The following is a 14,566-nucleotide window of genomic DNA, read 5'->3' as shown; positions in this document are numbered from 1 at the left end:
TATTTATTGATGCCTATGATTAAGTGTTTGTTACTGTGTCCAATTTTATAATGTAATATTTGGCAGCTGCCCCAAGTTCATAGGTAGACAGTTTGAAAAAGTGGATAAAAGAGGCAGCCCTTCTCCTTGCCAAGGTCACCCCTTCTGCATGATCATATTCCTTCTGTTTTCTCCAGAAGGTTGACACCGTTGTCATCCCCACTCTCTAATGATCAGTCTTTCCTCATCTTCCAAGTCTTTCCCTGCTGCCTGCAAATATGCCCGGGCTTTCTTCCATTCTTAAAAAACTCTCACTTGAGCCTACCATGCCTTGTAGCAATTATCCTGTATCTCTCCTGCATTTCTTAGCTAACCTCCCTGAAAAAGCTGTCTCTACTCAATGCCTTCATTTCCTGTCTTCCCACTCTGTTCTAAACCCTCTGTAATCTGAGTTCTGACCACCACCTTCAACCGAAACTGCTCTCTCTCAAGTAACAATCTCTTAATTGCCAAATCTGAAGGCCTTTTCTCAATCCTTATCCTTCTTGACCTCTCTGAATCCATGACCTTCTCCTGCATACTCTTTCCTCATGAGCTTCTATTATAATGCCCTCTCTTCATTTTCCTCCAATCTGTCTAAATGTTCTTTCTTAGTCTCCTTTGCTGGATAGCCATCTGTATCATGCCCACTACCTTTGGGTATCCCCAAGGCTTTGTCCTGGGTCCTCTTCTCATTTCTCTTTACAATCTCTCACATAACAATCTCAGCAGCTCCCGATGGCTCATTTTCTACAAAGATGATTCCTAGGTCTACGTCTCCAACCCTAGTCTCTCCCATTAGCTCCAGTCCTGAATCATTTGTCATATGTCTTATTGATCACTTATTGGACATTTCAAAAAATGTCCCATGGATGTCTCAAACTCCTAATAGACAAAATCGAACTCATTATCTTTCTCCCAAACCTGTCCTCCTAGTCACCCAGTCTCACAATCTCAGTATCGTCTCAACTCCTCACTCACCTCATGTAGCCAATCATTTACTAAATCTTGTCATTTCTTCCTTAACATCTTCATTCCTTTCTCTTCATTCACACAGACGCCACCCTAATTCAGGTCCTCATTACCTCTTATCTGAATTTATTGCAATAGCCTCATAATTGATCTTCTTTCCTAAGTCTCTCCTAGTTCCAAACAATAGTCCACACAGCTGCCAAAATGATTTTGCCAAAGTGTAAGTCTGACCACGCTTCCCTATTTGGTATACTTCTGTGGCTCCCTTTACCCCCAGGACCAAATGTAAAGCCTTTTGTTTGGCATTTAAAATTCTTCACAACCTGAACTTTTCTTTCCTTTCCCATCCTCTTATATTCTGCCACCCTCTAGGTACTATATGATCTAGCCTTGTTGACCTACCTACTGTTCCTTGCACATAACACTCCATCCCTCATCTCCAAGTATTTTTATTTGCTGTACACCATGATTGGAATGCTTTCCTTCCTCACCTCTACCTCTTAGAATCCTGGCTTTCTTCAAGATTCAGCTCAAGCACCACTTTCTGCAGGAGGCCTTTCCCTTTCTGTTTAAGGTTGACTTCCATCTACCTTATATGTATCTTTCATATACCTATTTATGTACATTTGATCTTCAGCAAAATGTAGATTTCTTAAGGGCAGGGATTTTTTTGTTTTGTTCGGGTTGAGGTTTTGTTTGTTTGTTTACCTGGCAGTTAGTGCAATGCCTGGCACATAGTAAGAGTTTAAAAAATGCTTTTTGATGGACTATTTGAAAAGAAATATTTGTCCTCTATGTTTTTGTTAGGGTATTTGGCTCCAATAAACGTATTCCACCTGGTTTCCATCACTAGAGTTTCATCATATCCAGACACTGCTTAAAATCATAGGCTGGTATCTAGAGCTTAAAAATCACCTCTGGAAAGAGATTTTCCCCTTAGTGCCTACCCAGACCCTCTAAGATGTGTTTCTGTGTATCTTTTAGGAAGGAAAAAAATTTTTAAATTGCCATTGTAAGCAGTTTTGGATTCTTGAAGAAAGTACATTTTCTTCTCTATTACTGTATAGTCTTTGATTAAAACCAGAAACCATTCATTGCTATTTCCAAACTAAATGTACTATTCCCCCCCAAAGCATTTTATATCATCATTGTTATCCTTTTAGTTTGTTTTTTAACCATGCAGTTGATTACCCTAATGGTTGTCTTTATTTTAGGCATTCAGGATGAATCTGGAAAAACTCAGCAAGCCTGAGCTCCTGACCCTCTTCAGCATTCTAGAAGGCGAGCTAGAAGCAAGGGATCTCGTTATTGAAGCTTTAAAGGTATGGTCTGAACACTGCAGGGAAGGGCCTGATTCCTTTTTCCTGGTCCAGTGTTAGCAATCTACTTAACCCAAATACTTGTCTGCCGTAGAGCCCCCAGTGAAGATAGCGATGGGGAAAGTGGGACATGTGGCCGTCTCTGGGATGTAACTGCAAGAACCCCCTCCCATTTCTTTCCCTATAAGGCCTAATTTCTGAAACTCTGCCCTAGAGTTTCATTCCTTTATGTAAAGCTTTGATCCCAGACAATGCTTGTTAGGCATTTATATCCTATCAATGAGTTTTAGATATTTTCTGAGCCCATGTTTTAATAATAATGAGTAGAAGGACTAAGTGAATGAGATGATTACCCAAGGGCAGTTGAGTAAGGGGAGAAGCAATAAATCAAGGAAAAGTCTAAAAAGGAAAATAAAATAAGAATGCTAAACACAAAAACTTTCCACTTTGTGTTATGCCTAGCCTACCAATGGCCTTTACAGGGGAAGGGGAGGAGGGAATAAGTATTATTAAGCACCTACTATGTGGGGCAGTACACTAAGTGCTTTATATTTATCTCATTTTATTCTCACAATAAGCTTGGGAAGGAGGTGCTGTTATTCCCCATTTTACACTGGAGGAAACTGAGGCAGACAGAGGTTAAGTGAATTGCCCAAGAACACATAGCTTGTAAGTGCCTGGTCTTCCCTAGCTCCAGGCCCAGCCCTTTATCCATTGTGCCACCAACTGCCTCATTGGTACAGTTTGTCTTGTTAAGTGGTAGAAACATTGGCTATTGAGTCTGAGGACCTGGGTCTGAACCTCATAGCTGCTATTTGGTAGCATCATCTGGTAGAAATTCAGTTCAGTTCAATACTCTGGAGAAAGAGCTGGATTTATAGTCCGAGGTCCTGCTGAGTTTGGATTCCAGATTCCCCTCCCTCGGCTTTCGTCTTGAGGGCGGAGTGTCACAGACTTAGACCAGGAAGGGATCATCTGGGCTAGCGTCCAGTGGTGCAGTCACATGACCTGCCCAGGGTCACATAGGTATAAGTGGCAGAGCTACCATTTGAACTCAGGTCCTCTGACTCAAAATCTCGCATTCCCTTCCAGTTTTAAATAGTGTGAAATTTGTAATGACTTAGATCTTTAAGTTATTATTAAAAACTATATGAAAATCAGGTTGTCACAATGCTGCAGTTATTTTTAATGTAGCCAAAATTATACTTATTAAGTGAAAGGTGCATTTCTATCAGTCTTCCACTTACATTCACTACTCACTGTCCTTTCAAAAATTCTTTACAGTGACAAAAATCATTCCCTCTCTCTTGCCTGAGTAGAAAACGCTGGCCACTCAATGTGAGACCATTCCCAAAACAGTAGTGTTTCTTTTCCTTAACCTTCCTCTTCAGCCCCCTCCCACACTAGATATTTTAGGATTAAGGGTTGCAGGTTAGCTATGGTTGTGTGATCCTTTCCTGGATTACTCTAAAATTACAAGCCTGGTAAAAATAAAAACTACTTCTATACTTCTGTATTCTGATATATTTGGAGTGAGTTGTTAATTTGTGGCTTTTAAGACTGGGTGGAAATGCCTATAGGCAGTTATTATTGCAAGTCTAAAAGCTTAATAGTAATCCTGTGAGTAATTTCAATGCAGTTAGATGCCTTTCAGTGTTGCTAATTTTTGCAAAATATTGCTCCCTCTTTATTTTCATATTTATTTGTATAATTGTGTTTTTGTAGTAATTCATCTTAGTTCCATTTCTACACAAGTTCATGGAGCAGTGTCTTAATTGGTGGCACTTTTGTTAGAGTAATTCATCAATTTTAGAAAACTGTCCTGTTTCTCTTCTTTCTCTACCTCCAATCTGCCGTCAATCATGTTTCCCATGACTGCATTTTGAATTGTATTGATGAGTTTTCATTTGATCCATGCCATTATTTTTAATAATATATAATAGCTAACCTTTTTATAGCACTTACTATGTACCACCTCGCATACTAAGTGCCTTACAATTTTTATCTCATTTGATCTTCAAAACAACCCTGGGAAGAAGATACTATTATTATCTTCATTTTACAGATGAGGAAACTGAGGCAAAAAGGTTGAGTGACTTGCCCAAGGGCATGCTACTAGTTAATAGTCTGAGGCCTGATTTCAGCTCAGGTGTTCCTGACGCCACACCTGGCATTCTCTCCGCTGCATCGCCAGCTGCCCCAGCTGTACGAACTGACTCTCCTTAGATGCTTGTTATCGACTATAGCATGGCCTGTATCTGTTGGGAAGAGCACTGAGTCAGGAGAACTGGTTTCCAATTCTGTGCTCTGCCTACATGTCCCACCAGGTCCCAGACACTCCTAGGCTGTTTAACTTGAGGCAAGCCCTCCCCCATCTCTGGGCTGGGTTTTTTCATCTGTAAAATGAACTGGTTTAGAGAGTAGGACCCTTCCAGCCCATGTGGCCCAACGGCCCATATGGCCTACTGTTCTCTTTGTATTCATCTTCCCTACCCTCCCTCTACACACGGTGCCTCACAAAGCACTCTCTACCCAGTGGGCACTTAATCAGTGTCTCTGATTCACTGATACCTGGCCAAAACTTTATTTAGAAGGGCAGCTCAGGACACACCTACCCTGCTCTGCTTCGCTCTGGACCCACTTACCCAGGATCATGAACTACCTCCATCCCACTGCCACCTGATGCCACCCCACCTCTTTCTCTGCCTTTCTCACCCCCCCCTCCAATTCTCCCCACCCACACTATTTTTCTTCCATGGGAACATGGTTGGTGGTGGTGTCAACAATGACTTAAAGGAAAAGGGAGTGGAGGGGGCTAAGATTTTTTCTCCTGAGTCCCATTTCTCAAATACGTCCTCTGCTGAAGCTACTGTTCAGTCCCAGGAGCCAACACTAGTGGTTTGAGGCTTGGGGGTTTCTGAGCAGTACAGTAGAGGTTCCTGTTCCTTTTCTCCTACCCCTCTTCCCCCAACCCAAGTCTAAACTGAGGCTTATTTACTTATTTTCCCATAAAATACATTGTTATGGAAAGTGGGTAAGTCCAAGTACATGACATGTTAAGTAGGTTTATGCAGCTTGGCCTGGCAACCTAACCACCGTTTATAACATTATTTCTGTTGCAAAACTGAAGTCTTATTTCAAACAACTAAACTGCAAATGAACTTTTCCACGGCAGTCTTCTTAAGTTGTGTCCTGCTTCCACTTAGGCAGTATAAAGGATGAATTTGCTTCTATTAAAACTGCCCCCATAGAATCTCTCGTTTTGCATCATTTAACAAATATATAACTTAACCTAAAAAGCCATGGCAAATAAGGGTGTATTTGTCTACTCTCAATGGCAGCTGTAATACTTCAAGGCTTTACAAAGTGTTAAGTTTTACAGCCTGTTCTTATATGTTGTGTTGTACCCTATTTTCTGGTTCTTATGTTAATAAGCTCAGTTGCTTATTACCAATGTTTTTCCAAAAGATTTAGAGTGGGGGTGGAGGGTGCAGTACATAAATCCAGTTTTATTTACCATAGGCAACTTCTGACAAGTTGAAAAAACAGCTAGAGAAGCCATAGCTATAATTAAGGGAACATTTTGCTCCAAGATCCCATTCAGTAGCACACACAAGTGGTGTATTTAGTCTGTGCATGCCGCCTGGAGGTGATAACTTTATCTTCCCAGGCTTTAACTGTATTCACTAGAGGTGAAATGAATAGCTTTACCAGAAGGGGCACATCTTGAAACACTATTATTAGATAAAACAACGAACAACTGGATTCAAAGTTTCAGTCTAGCAGAAAGACAACTGCCATACCAGATTCTTTGAGTTGAAATGAGATCTGACTTAATTTTTTGCCATATTTATTCCTCAGTCCATTTTTACTGATGTATTTGTCAGACTTCTCAGAATCTTTGTGGTTCTTTACTCTTTTCTTTTTTTCTTGACATTCTCTTTAATTCATATATGAAGATTGCTTGCTAAAAATTGTTATTCACCCTGCATATCTACGACTACTTTTTCTTTTAGGAGACCTTGGGATTTATTTTTTCCTCCTTATTTTCAACCTGATTTTTCCAAGTGTGGAATCTATTCCCTAGTTTGTCTTCCAATTCTGAACAAAACCACTGTTAGACACCAGACTGCTCTGTTGATTCTAGATGAATAATGAGCCACATTGGGAAGGCTTGAATTTACCAGAGGCAGTCTACGAAGTTACCACAGCGTGCAAGCAGAACCCCAGCTACAAAGTTCCATTTGTAAAATGGCTTCATTCATTTCTCCAGCTTCCTGGGTAGTGCCAGATCTCATCCACCCTCCTTCCCCAACTCCTGCAACTAGGTTCTTTTTCTCTTCAAAATATAACAAAAATGTCCTTACCTTTCTGTTGCAGTTATCGCTGCTTTGGCAGCTTTCTTTTCATGAAACTTGAAAATTCCATAGTATTCAGCTTTTCTCAGTGTTAAAGTCTTAACTGTTCTCTTGGCCATGGGTATTCTATCTATAATTGAACTGTTTGGGATTTGTCTTATAAAGAAGTATTACTCCATTTTGCAAGAGCTCATATTTTTTTTTTAGGTCCTATTCATTTAAGTGTAACATCTCCCACTACAGGATGTCCCACCACAAGAAATCTCACTGCTACAGAAATAGAGCAGGAGGCAGCTCAAAAAAAAAAAAAAAATGCCCTTAACTTGCTCTATTAAATCCTGCTAAATCCAGTAAATTATTTTCTACCATGGTCTGTGACACATGCTTCACAGAAAGATGAAAACATTTCAGAGAAATCAGCGTTATTTTAAAGTCAAGAGAAGCAAGTGGCCTTGACAGTTGAAATTCACGGAGTAGTTTCTTTTTACCTGCCTTAGTTGGTTGTTTTCTGCACTCCTTAATTGTGATGCAGAACTACTTTCGCACTATACAAAGTGGCCTCTATACCAGTTGAGTTGAAATGAGATCTGACTTATAGGCAGTGAATTCCTATACTCTGAATTAATAGTGATACAGGCTTTGTCCTTCTTTAAGTCAAAACTTTATTGCTTTTGATCAGTAGCTGGCCATTGCAAAGCTTCTAAAAGGTACAAGGTGATGTCAGAAAAAAGTTAAGGTTTTAGACAAAAGTGTTAAAATGAGTGAATGTGAATGTTTAAGAGTTCAGAATTAAGTTCAAGAAATCAGTATCAAAATAATACACCATTGTGTGTATGTAATTATAGAGTCGAAAATAACTTTAGTTCAGATTTTTGAGACAGTGCAAAAGAGACTACATACTCTTATGTATCTGACAGCAAGAAATTTATCTTTGGAATAGTTCTTGATTCGTTCTTTTTCAGTACCTTTCTGAATAATGATGATGGCTGACCTTTCACCTTACAGCTTGCAAAGTACTTTACAGGTAGTACAAGTAATATTATCCCCATTTTACAGACAAGGGAACTAAAACACAAAAAAAGTAAATGCCTCAACCAAGGTCACACATGAAATAAGTGGCCGGGACGTGAACCCAGGTCTCCTGCCCCAAACCTAGTGTTTTTTCAAGGATACCTCAAAAGAAATTTCAGGAACGGTTCCAGAAACATTCACTCAGGAACTCTACAAATACAGCCATTGGAATAGAAGAATCTGAGAGACATTCTTTTATATTCATGAGCATCATCCTCAGGTATAGATCTGCTGGTGTCACTCCTCTACCCAAAATGCCTACTCCATGAAGCAATAAAGGTCCCTGCTTTGTTATCAAAGAATTTTTGAAGAGTTTAGGTCAGAAACATTTCACCGTGACTCCTAGGCTTTTACTGAATGTGACATTTGTCACATTCCTGCCCTCTCTAAAGGAAGTTGATACCTTCAAATCTGGATTTATTTTAAAAACACGAATTTTATGGCAAGAAATTTCCTTTAAGAACCTTTGTGGTACAGCAGATAAAGTACTAACTTTGGAATCAAGAAACCCGAGTTCTGGTGCCACCTTTGATGCATACTAGCTGTGTGACCTTGGGCAAGTCAGCCTCCCGTGTAACTCTGTAAAACTCTTAAGGAACAGATGAGTTGCTGATCTGCAATGTTGGGAGGAGTTTCCATGCCCAGGAGTTCCACTCATGGATGAAATCATAGATGCAGTCCAAAAAATATATATATATACATATGCATATACATATACTTACAGAAGGATTCGCCATAGAGTTCCTTCATATATCAAACTTCCAAGTAGATGTACAATGATAGAAATGTGCTCAAGCAACTTTAAACCTGAAAGGGGATTTAGAGGTCATCCAGCATAAGTGTTTGGATCTATAAAACTTTGATTACAGATAACTTTTAAAAAGCACAGCACTTAGAGAGCAACATAATGCACTGTTGTTCATTAGAAGAACTTGTACGCAGCGTTATCTTACAGCGGTGGTGGATTCGAGTTTACCCATCCACACTCCCTTCACAGCCCTCTTTGTGACCAAAAGTACCTAAACATGGATACATACATATACATTGTGTGTCTGTGTCTCTGTGTGACAGCTGGCTTAGGGTTAAGGGTACAATCCATGGCCATGAAACAGATGTTATGATAGATTTCTCTTCTTCAAAAACAGGAAATTCTGAGGACAGTGAGAAAGCATTTTCAGTAGAATATTTTTTTCCTGGTTGTGTTGCCTAGAAGAGAACTTGAACCCCTTTCCTTCCCCAAATGACTTTTCCCAGAGCAGCTGATACAATGCAGCAGCAGCTCTTCCAGCTGCAATTTGCTGCTTGTTCCTAGAAGAGTGACTCTCTATGCCACATGGTCGATTTGGCTTTCGTGTTGGCGGGCAAGCAGACCCCTTATGAAGGTTGTTATGTTTGCTTGAAGAAAAAATTCACCAAGTTGCTTAGTTTCAAAGTTGGAAAGTATTTGAGAAGCAGAAAATTTATGACTACAATGGAAGCAGGCACTTGGATCTTAGGCAGAAAGACTTTCAACTAATAATATATTTCTTTTAGATTTCCTTATTATTATTCATTCTTTTAGATATTCTTCATATTCCTTAATTCCAGCCATTTGAGTTTGTTTTACTGAGCAAGTAGATATTCAGTTGTAGTCATTTAAGAGTATTTTTTTTGTTAAGTTTGCTAAAATATTTTGTTATAAACACGAAAGTGAAAAAAAAAATGATACAGATCCTGTTTTGTCTTTAAGATGATTTCAGCAGCTGTAATGCCTCATTCTATTTTAATGGTGTATAGTTTCCATTAGAAAAAAAGGCAAGCGGGGCAGCTAGGGGGCACAGTGGATAGAGCACCAGCCCTAGAATCAGGAGGATTTGAATTCAAATTCGGCCTAAGACACATAGCACTTACTAGCCGTGAGACTTTGGGGAAGTCACTTAACCCCAATTGCCTAACACACACACACACACACACACACAAAAAAGGGCAAGCATCATATGTTTGTATACCTTTTGTCAAAATACTGTTGCATCTCTAAGTAACAAAAGTGATCTATCCATGACAAATAATGTAAAGGGTTGGTTTTTATACTCAAAGAATGAAACCATTTAAATTGATTTTTTAAAAATAAATATACCTGGAATCACAGAATGTTAGCAACAAGAGAGAGGACCTTACTACTCATCTATTATAAACCTAGTTTTTCAGATGAGAAACCTGAGTCTTAGAGACATTAATAGAAAAGGAATTGGGTACAGGAAAGAGAATACAGGACGTGAGTCAAAGGTTTGAGCTCACGACCCAGCTCCAATCACTTATTAATTTACTCAGCAGGCATCTACTAAGTACCTACTATGTGCTGGGTGCTTTGTTGAAGCTACATAGACAACAGTGAGTGTCCCCTTTCCCTGAGAAACCAACATTTTATTGGCTCCTGTATGGGTTCATCTTGATAAATATGTACAAGATAAAAACAAAGTTGTATATCTGTCGAATGAGACTGTATTGGGAGATTGTGTGACCGTAGGTAAGTCACCTGAGTCTGTTTCCTCATCTGATAAGTGGAGATAACAGGACTATATGATCATATCTCACAGGTACGCAGTAATGAAAACACTTTGTAAAACCTAAAGTATTAACTTAAAAAGCTGACATTACCCTCATTACCCAGTCTCACAGTGAGCAGAATCCTCCCATCAGAGAGACTGGAAGAAGTTTTATATTTTACATTTACATTTTACATAGGATGATCTCAAATTCTATCCAAGCCAGAACTCTTAATGATGATTCTCTTATGATCCGTAAGAATTAGTCAGTATTGATCAAATATACTGACCTCCTGCTTAGAAAATAGTATTTTTCAGCATCTTCATCTGAGCATCCTCAATACAAGGAGGGCATAGAGAGGTTGCATGGTGGAAAGGATGCAGAATCCTGGGATTCAGGAGACCCAAGTGACACTTTAGCAGCTATGTCAGTCTTCACCTTGTTGAAGCTTGCTTTCCTGATTCGTAAAAATGAGGAGGGGAATCTGTGTACTACATTCCTCATAGAGTCGCAAAGAAAATGCTTTCTAAACCTTAAAACATTATTTCAGTGAGTTGTTATATATTTGTTGAAGACATTTGTCTTATTTCTAACTTTACATCAAAAATTCTGTTCAGATCCCCTCTAGACATAAAATTGTTGCAGGATCACAAAAAGCACGGGAGAAGAAGCACCTCTTAAGACTGTGTCTCTTGTGCATTTTGCTGCGTTTGTTCCCTGTCAAGCACAAGTAATGTTTAGTAGTGTTTATACAATTGAACTAAATTGGATGTTTGGTCTTTATGTGATACTTTGAAAGATGATTTGACGAAAAGTCTTCAAAATAAAGTAAAGCTATTTTTACCCTATAGAGGCTGACATGTCACTGTTCTTAAACTATTTACCATTCTCATTTCCAAAAGTGAGAACGTAGAATTCAAAATGTTAAAATAATATTTTCTTTAAAAATCTAAAACTGAAATTTATTTGCTTCTAAAAACACCAGACAGGAAGTCTAAATTTTTAAAACTGCTTGTTGGCGATGGTAGGGTTATGTGTGTGTGGGGAGACTGGAAAGAAGTCATATTTAGTACCATGAAGATTTCTTCCAGAGAACACTTTATGGTATATTTTTTTTTCATTGAACCTGTTCCTCCCATAGCAGCCTTTTATTGAAGAAGAAGTGAGTGGCTGTAGTTTGTAATAGCTTGTACGAGATACTGACAAAATCCCATTATAATGAAGGTTCTCTGTAAAACAGACCTATTTTCATTTTCCAGAATATGGCCTATAGTAACAGTTATATTGATCTCATTATAGAAAATTCTGTCAGAGAAATAACCCTATACAACGATGGCTTTTCAGGCCCGGTTACATGGTATTTCTGTCGTGGGAGGGAGAGTAAAGCCAATCTGAACTACCGCTGGGTTCTTCGTGGTGCGGTTTGTTCTGCCGTCAAGTTGAAAAATATCATTTCCTTCTCAAACAACTAAATTCTGTCCTGGAAATTTTACTCAAATTTACCTGAACTAGCAGACAGAATAACACATCAGAAGATCAAGGGTTTGGAAGAAAAGAGTGAAGTCATAAGATCTTCAAATTAGAGTTGAAAGGGACCTGAGAGTTCATTTAGTCCAGCCCTCTCATTTACAGATGAAAAGCTGAGGCCCTGAGCGGTTGAAGCAACTTGCCCAGGCCACACAGGTAGTAAGTAACAGCTTTAGAATTTGAACCATCATCCTCTAACTCCAAACTCAACACTTTTTTCCAATTGTAAATGTTACTCTAGACACAGGGTCTCAGCTTGATTTCTCCAGATCCTACGGGCTAGGGATATGATTTCCAGCCACGTAATCATAACCAAATTGCATTACAACAAAATAATTTTAATATTTGGTAGAGTTGCAGGAAGACCTTAGAAGTTCCTTTGTAAGTTGGCTGTTCAGAACTGATATTTTCCCCATACAAACAATTGTATAAAGGTTAAGCTCTCAAAGCAAATCAAATGGGGGTGTTTAACCAATAACAGCAGAACTGTAGAACCTAATCACCATTTATAATATTGTCTATATGGAAAATGCATTCTGAGTTCCAGCTAGTAAGAACATTTTTTCTTTCTTCTATCTCTCTCAGACTGGCCTGGATTCTTAGGATTAGGGTACCCTGGTAATGAGAGCTTCCACTGTGGTGAATAAGAATGAGCTTTTGGGAAGGTCAGCTGACAGCTTCTTGGGGAACCTTTGAGATTGGGGGAACTGGTGGGGAGTAAAGATATTTGAAAGTGCTAAGAAATCAAGTCTGTTGTACCGTCAGGATTCTTTGAAGGCACCAACAACCTGGAAAATGGAAGGACTTTGGGGGAAAGGAGGCAGAGGACATCAGCGGAGGAAGCAACTCTTAGATATACAAGTTACTTGTAAATCAGGTGCTTAATATGATTTTACTTATGTTTAAGTAATTTACTTGTTCCTGGATGAAGATAGGCTGCCAACATACCCCTCAATAGGCCAGGTTCAATACCTGTACTTTATAGCATAAGAATTTTGTGTATGTGCTGTGAGTTCCTTAATAACAAAGACTGATTTTTGTCTTTCTTTGTACCCCCAAGAGCTTAGCACTGTGCCTGGCACACAGTAAATGCTTAATAAGTGCTTGTTGGTTTGACTTATTCAGGGATTAAACTTCTTTTTTGAATGCAGAAAAGCAGCGGACCCCGTGTATGACAACTATTTCCTAAAAATAATCAGTTTGATGATATATCTGTCAGCTGATTTCCTTCCGACCTTTTGTCACTCTTTCTTTATTCATATCACAAACTGCTGCAGTGGGGAAGGGGGTGGAGAAAGGGGATAGTGAAGGTGCCAAGAGAGTAAGCAAAACCTTCATTTAGCTGATATCTGCCTGTCAGTTCTATTTTTCTAATGTCTGTTGGAAAGAAAAGAGAAGCTCAATTTGCAGAATGATAGCTAAAGAACATACAGTTCTCCAAAAATTGAAGAGGAACCTTAGTGCAGATCATGCTGGTGGGGAGTTTTGTTTCATTTATTCAGTTGGAAACTAAAGTAGTTTAAAAATGGAAATGGCTTATTCCTCTTCTTTTCATTTCCTCTTGTGACTTATATCTTCCTGACATGTTTTAGTCTTGAGATTTGGGTTTAATCAGAGATTACTTCCAACTCCCTGTCTCCCCTACCCCATAAAGAAAAGAACTATAAAGTAAGGCTAGAGTTGCTTCTAAAATCCTAGCCAGTAAAACCTTCCAGAGCATTTCAGTAAAACCAGTTGTTGAGGATGATGTGGAGGACAAGAGGAAATGCCTTATGTTATTGCCTAAACCCTTTAGTGAAAGGGGGCATTTAGAAAAGTAAGCCAGAGATTTCATGTGTGGGAAATATTCAGCATAGAAAAGGCCTTACTTAGCAATCCCAAGGGAAAACAGGAGCTTTTCCCCAGCAGAGAGGCACTTTGTCTGCTTATCTTTGATTCTTCCCTACCCCAATAGCTAAATGTCTCACAACTTCCAAATAGAAATTTCCATACAGAAAAACTAAATTATTCTCTTTCAAAACAGGCTTTCAGTCATCTCTGATGCAGATTGAACAAAGCAGGCCAGTTAAACCGTATGCTTGAACAACTACTAAACAGAAAATAAAGAGGTTTTTATTACCACACAAAGGTGGACAGCCCTTCTAAATATTTCTTCCATTGCCAGTTTGGTTTTCCTTTCCATAATTTCCTTCATCTTATTTAAATGTACTTTTCTGCCTCATAAAATCATCTCCTAGTAATGAACTTTAAAAAGTATAAATATTAAGGAAAGCTTGCATTTATGTTTTTTAAAACTTAATTGAGTATGGAATGGGGAAGATGTAGTTAGTGTTTCGTGTGAATCAGACTTGAGAGGAGAATGAGGGGAATAGTTATAGTTGGCAGAAACTTTCTGAGTCAAGAGTATGCTGTCACTGCCAGAAAAGTTACTGTGATATTAGATCCGACATTAATAGGAGTATAGAGCAGCTAGGTGGCACAGTGAATAGAATGCCAAGCCTGGAGTCAGGAAGACTCATCGACCTCAGTTCAAATCTGACCTCAGACACATACTAGCCATGCGACCCTGGGCAAGTGACTTAACCTTGTTTGCCTCAGTTTCCTCATCTGTAAAATGAGCTAGAAAAGGAAATGGCGAAACACTCCAGTATCTCTACCAGGAAAACCCCAAATGGGGTCATGAAGAGTTGGACAGGACTGAACAATAACAACAAAAGTGTTTAAAACAAGGTAGTTGATCATCCCACACTATTCACGCTATTCTATACATGGAAT

General features: G+C 39.0%; 1 protein-coding gene across 3 annotated transcripts in view; it reads left to right on the top strand.

The window, feature by feature from the left end:
• The window catches only part of CTTNBP2NL (CTTNBP2 N-terminal like), a 69,622-nt gene that overhangs the window by 24,428 nt on the left and 30,628 nt on the right, over window positions 1-14,566 (top strand). For all 3 annotated transcript variants that reach the window (XM_027860403.1, XM_027860406.1, XM_027860405.1), the window contains exon 2: window positions 2,205-2,312. In XM_027860403.1, coding sequence (XP_027716204.1) covers window positions 2,214-2,312 — 99 coding nt within the window. In that variant the 5' untranslated portion in view covers window positions 2,205-2,213. The remainder of the gene's footprint in view (window positions 1-2,204; window positions 2,313-14,566) is intronic.

Source organism: Vombatus ursinus, unplaced genomic scaffold, assembly GCF_900497805.2.
Source record: "Vombatus ursinus unplaced genomic scaffold, bare-nosed wombat genome assembly UNPS02014179.1, whole genome shotgun sequence".
NCBI lineage: Eukaryota > Metazoa > Chordata > Mammalia > Diprotodontia > Vombatidae > Vombatus > Vombatus ursinus.
This window is presented reverse-complemented; position numbering and strand designations above follow the sequence as displayed.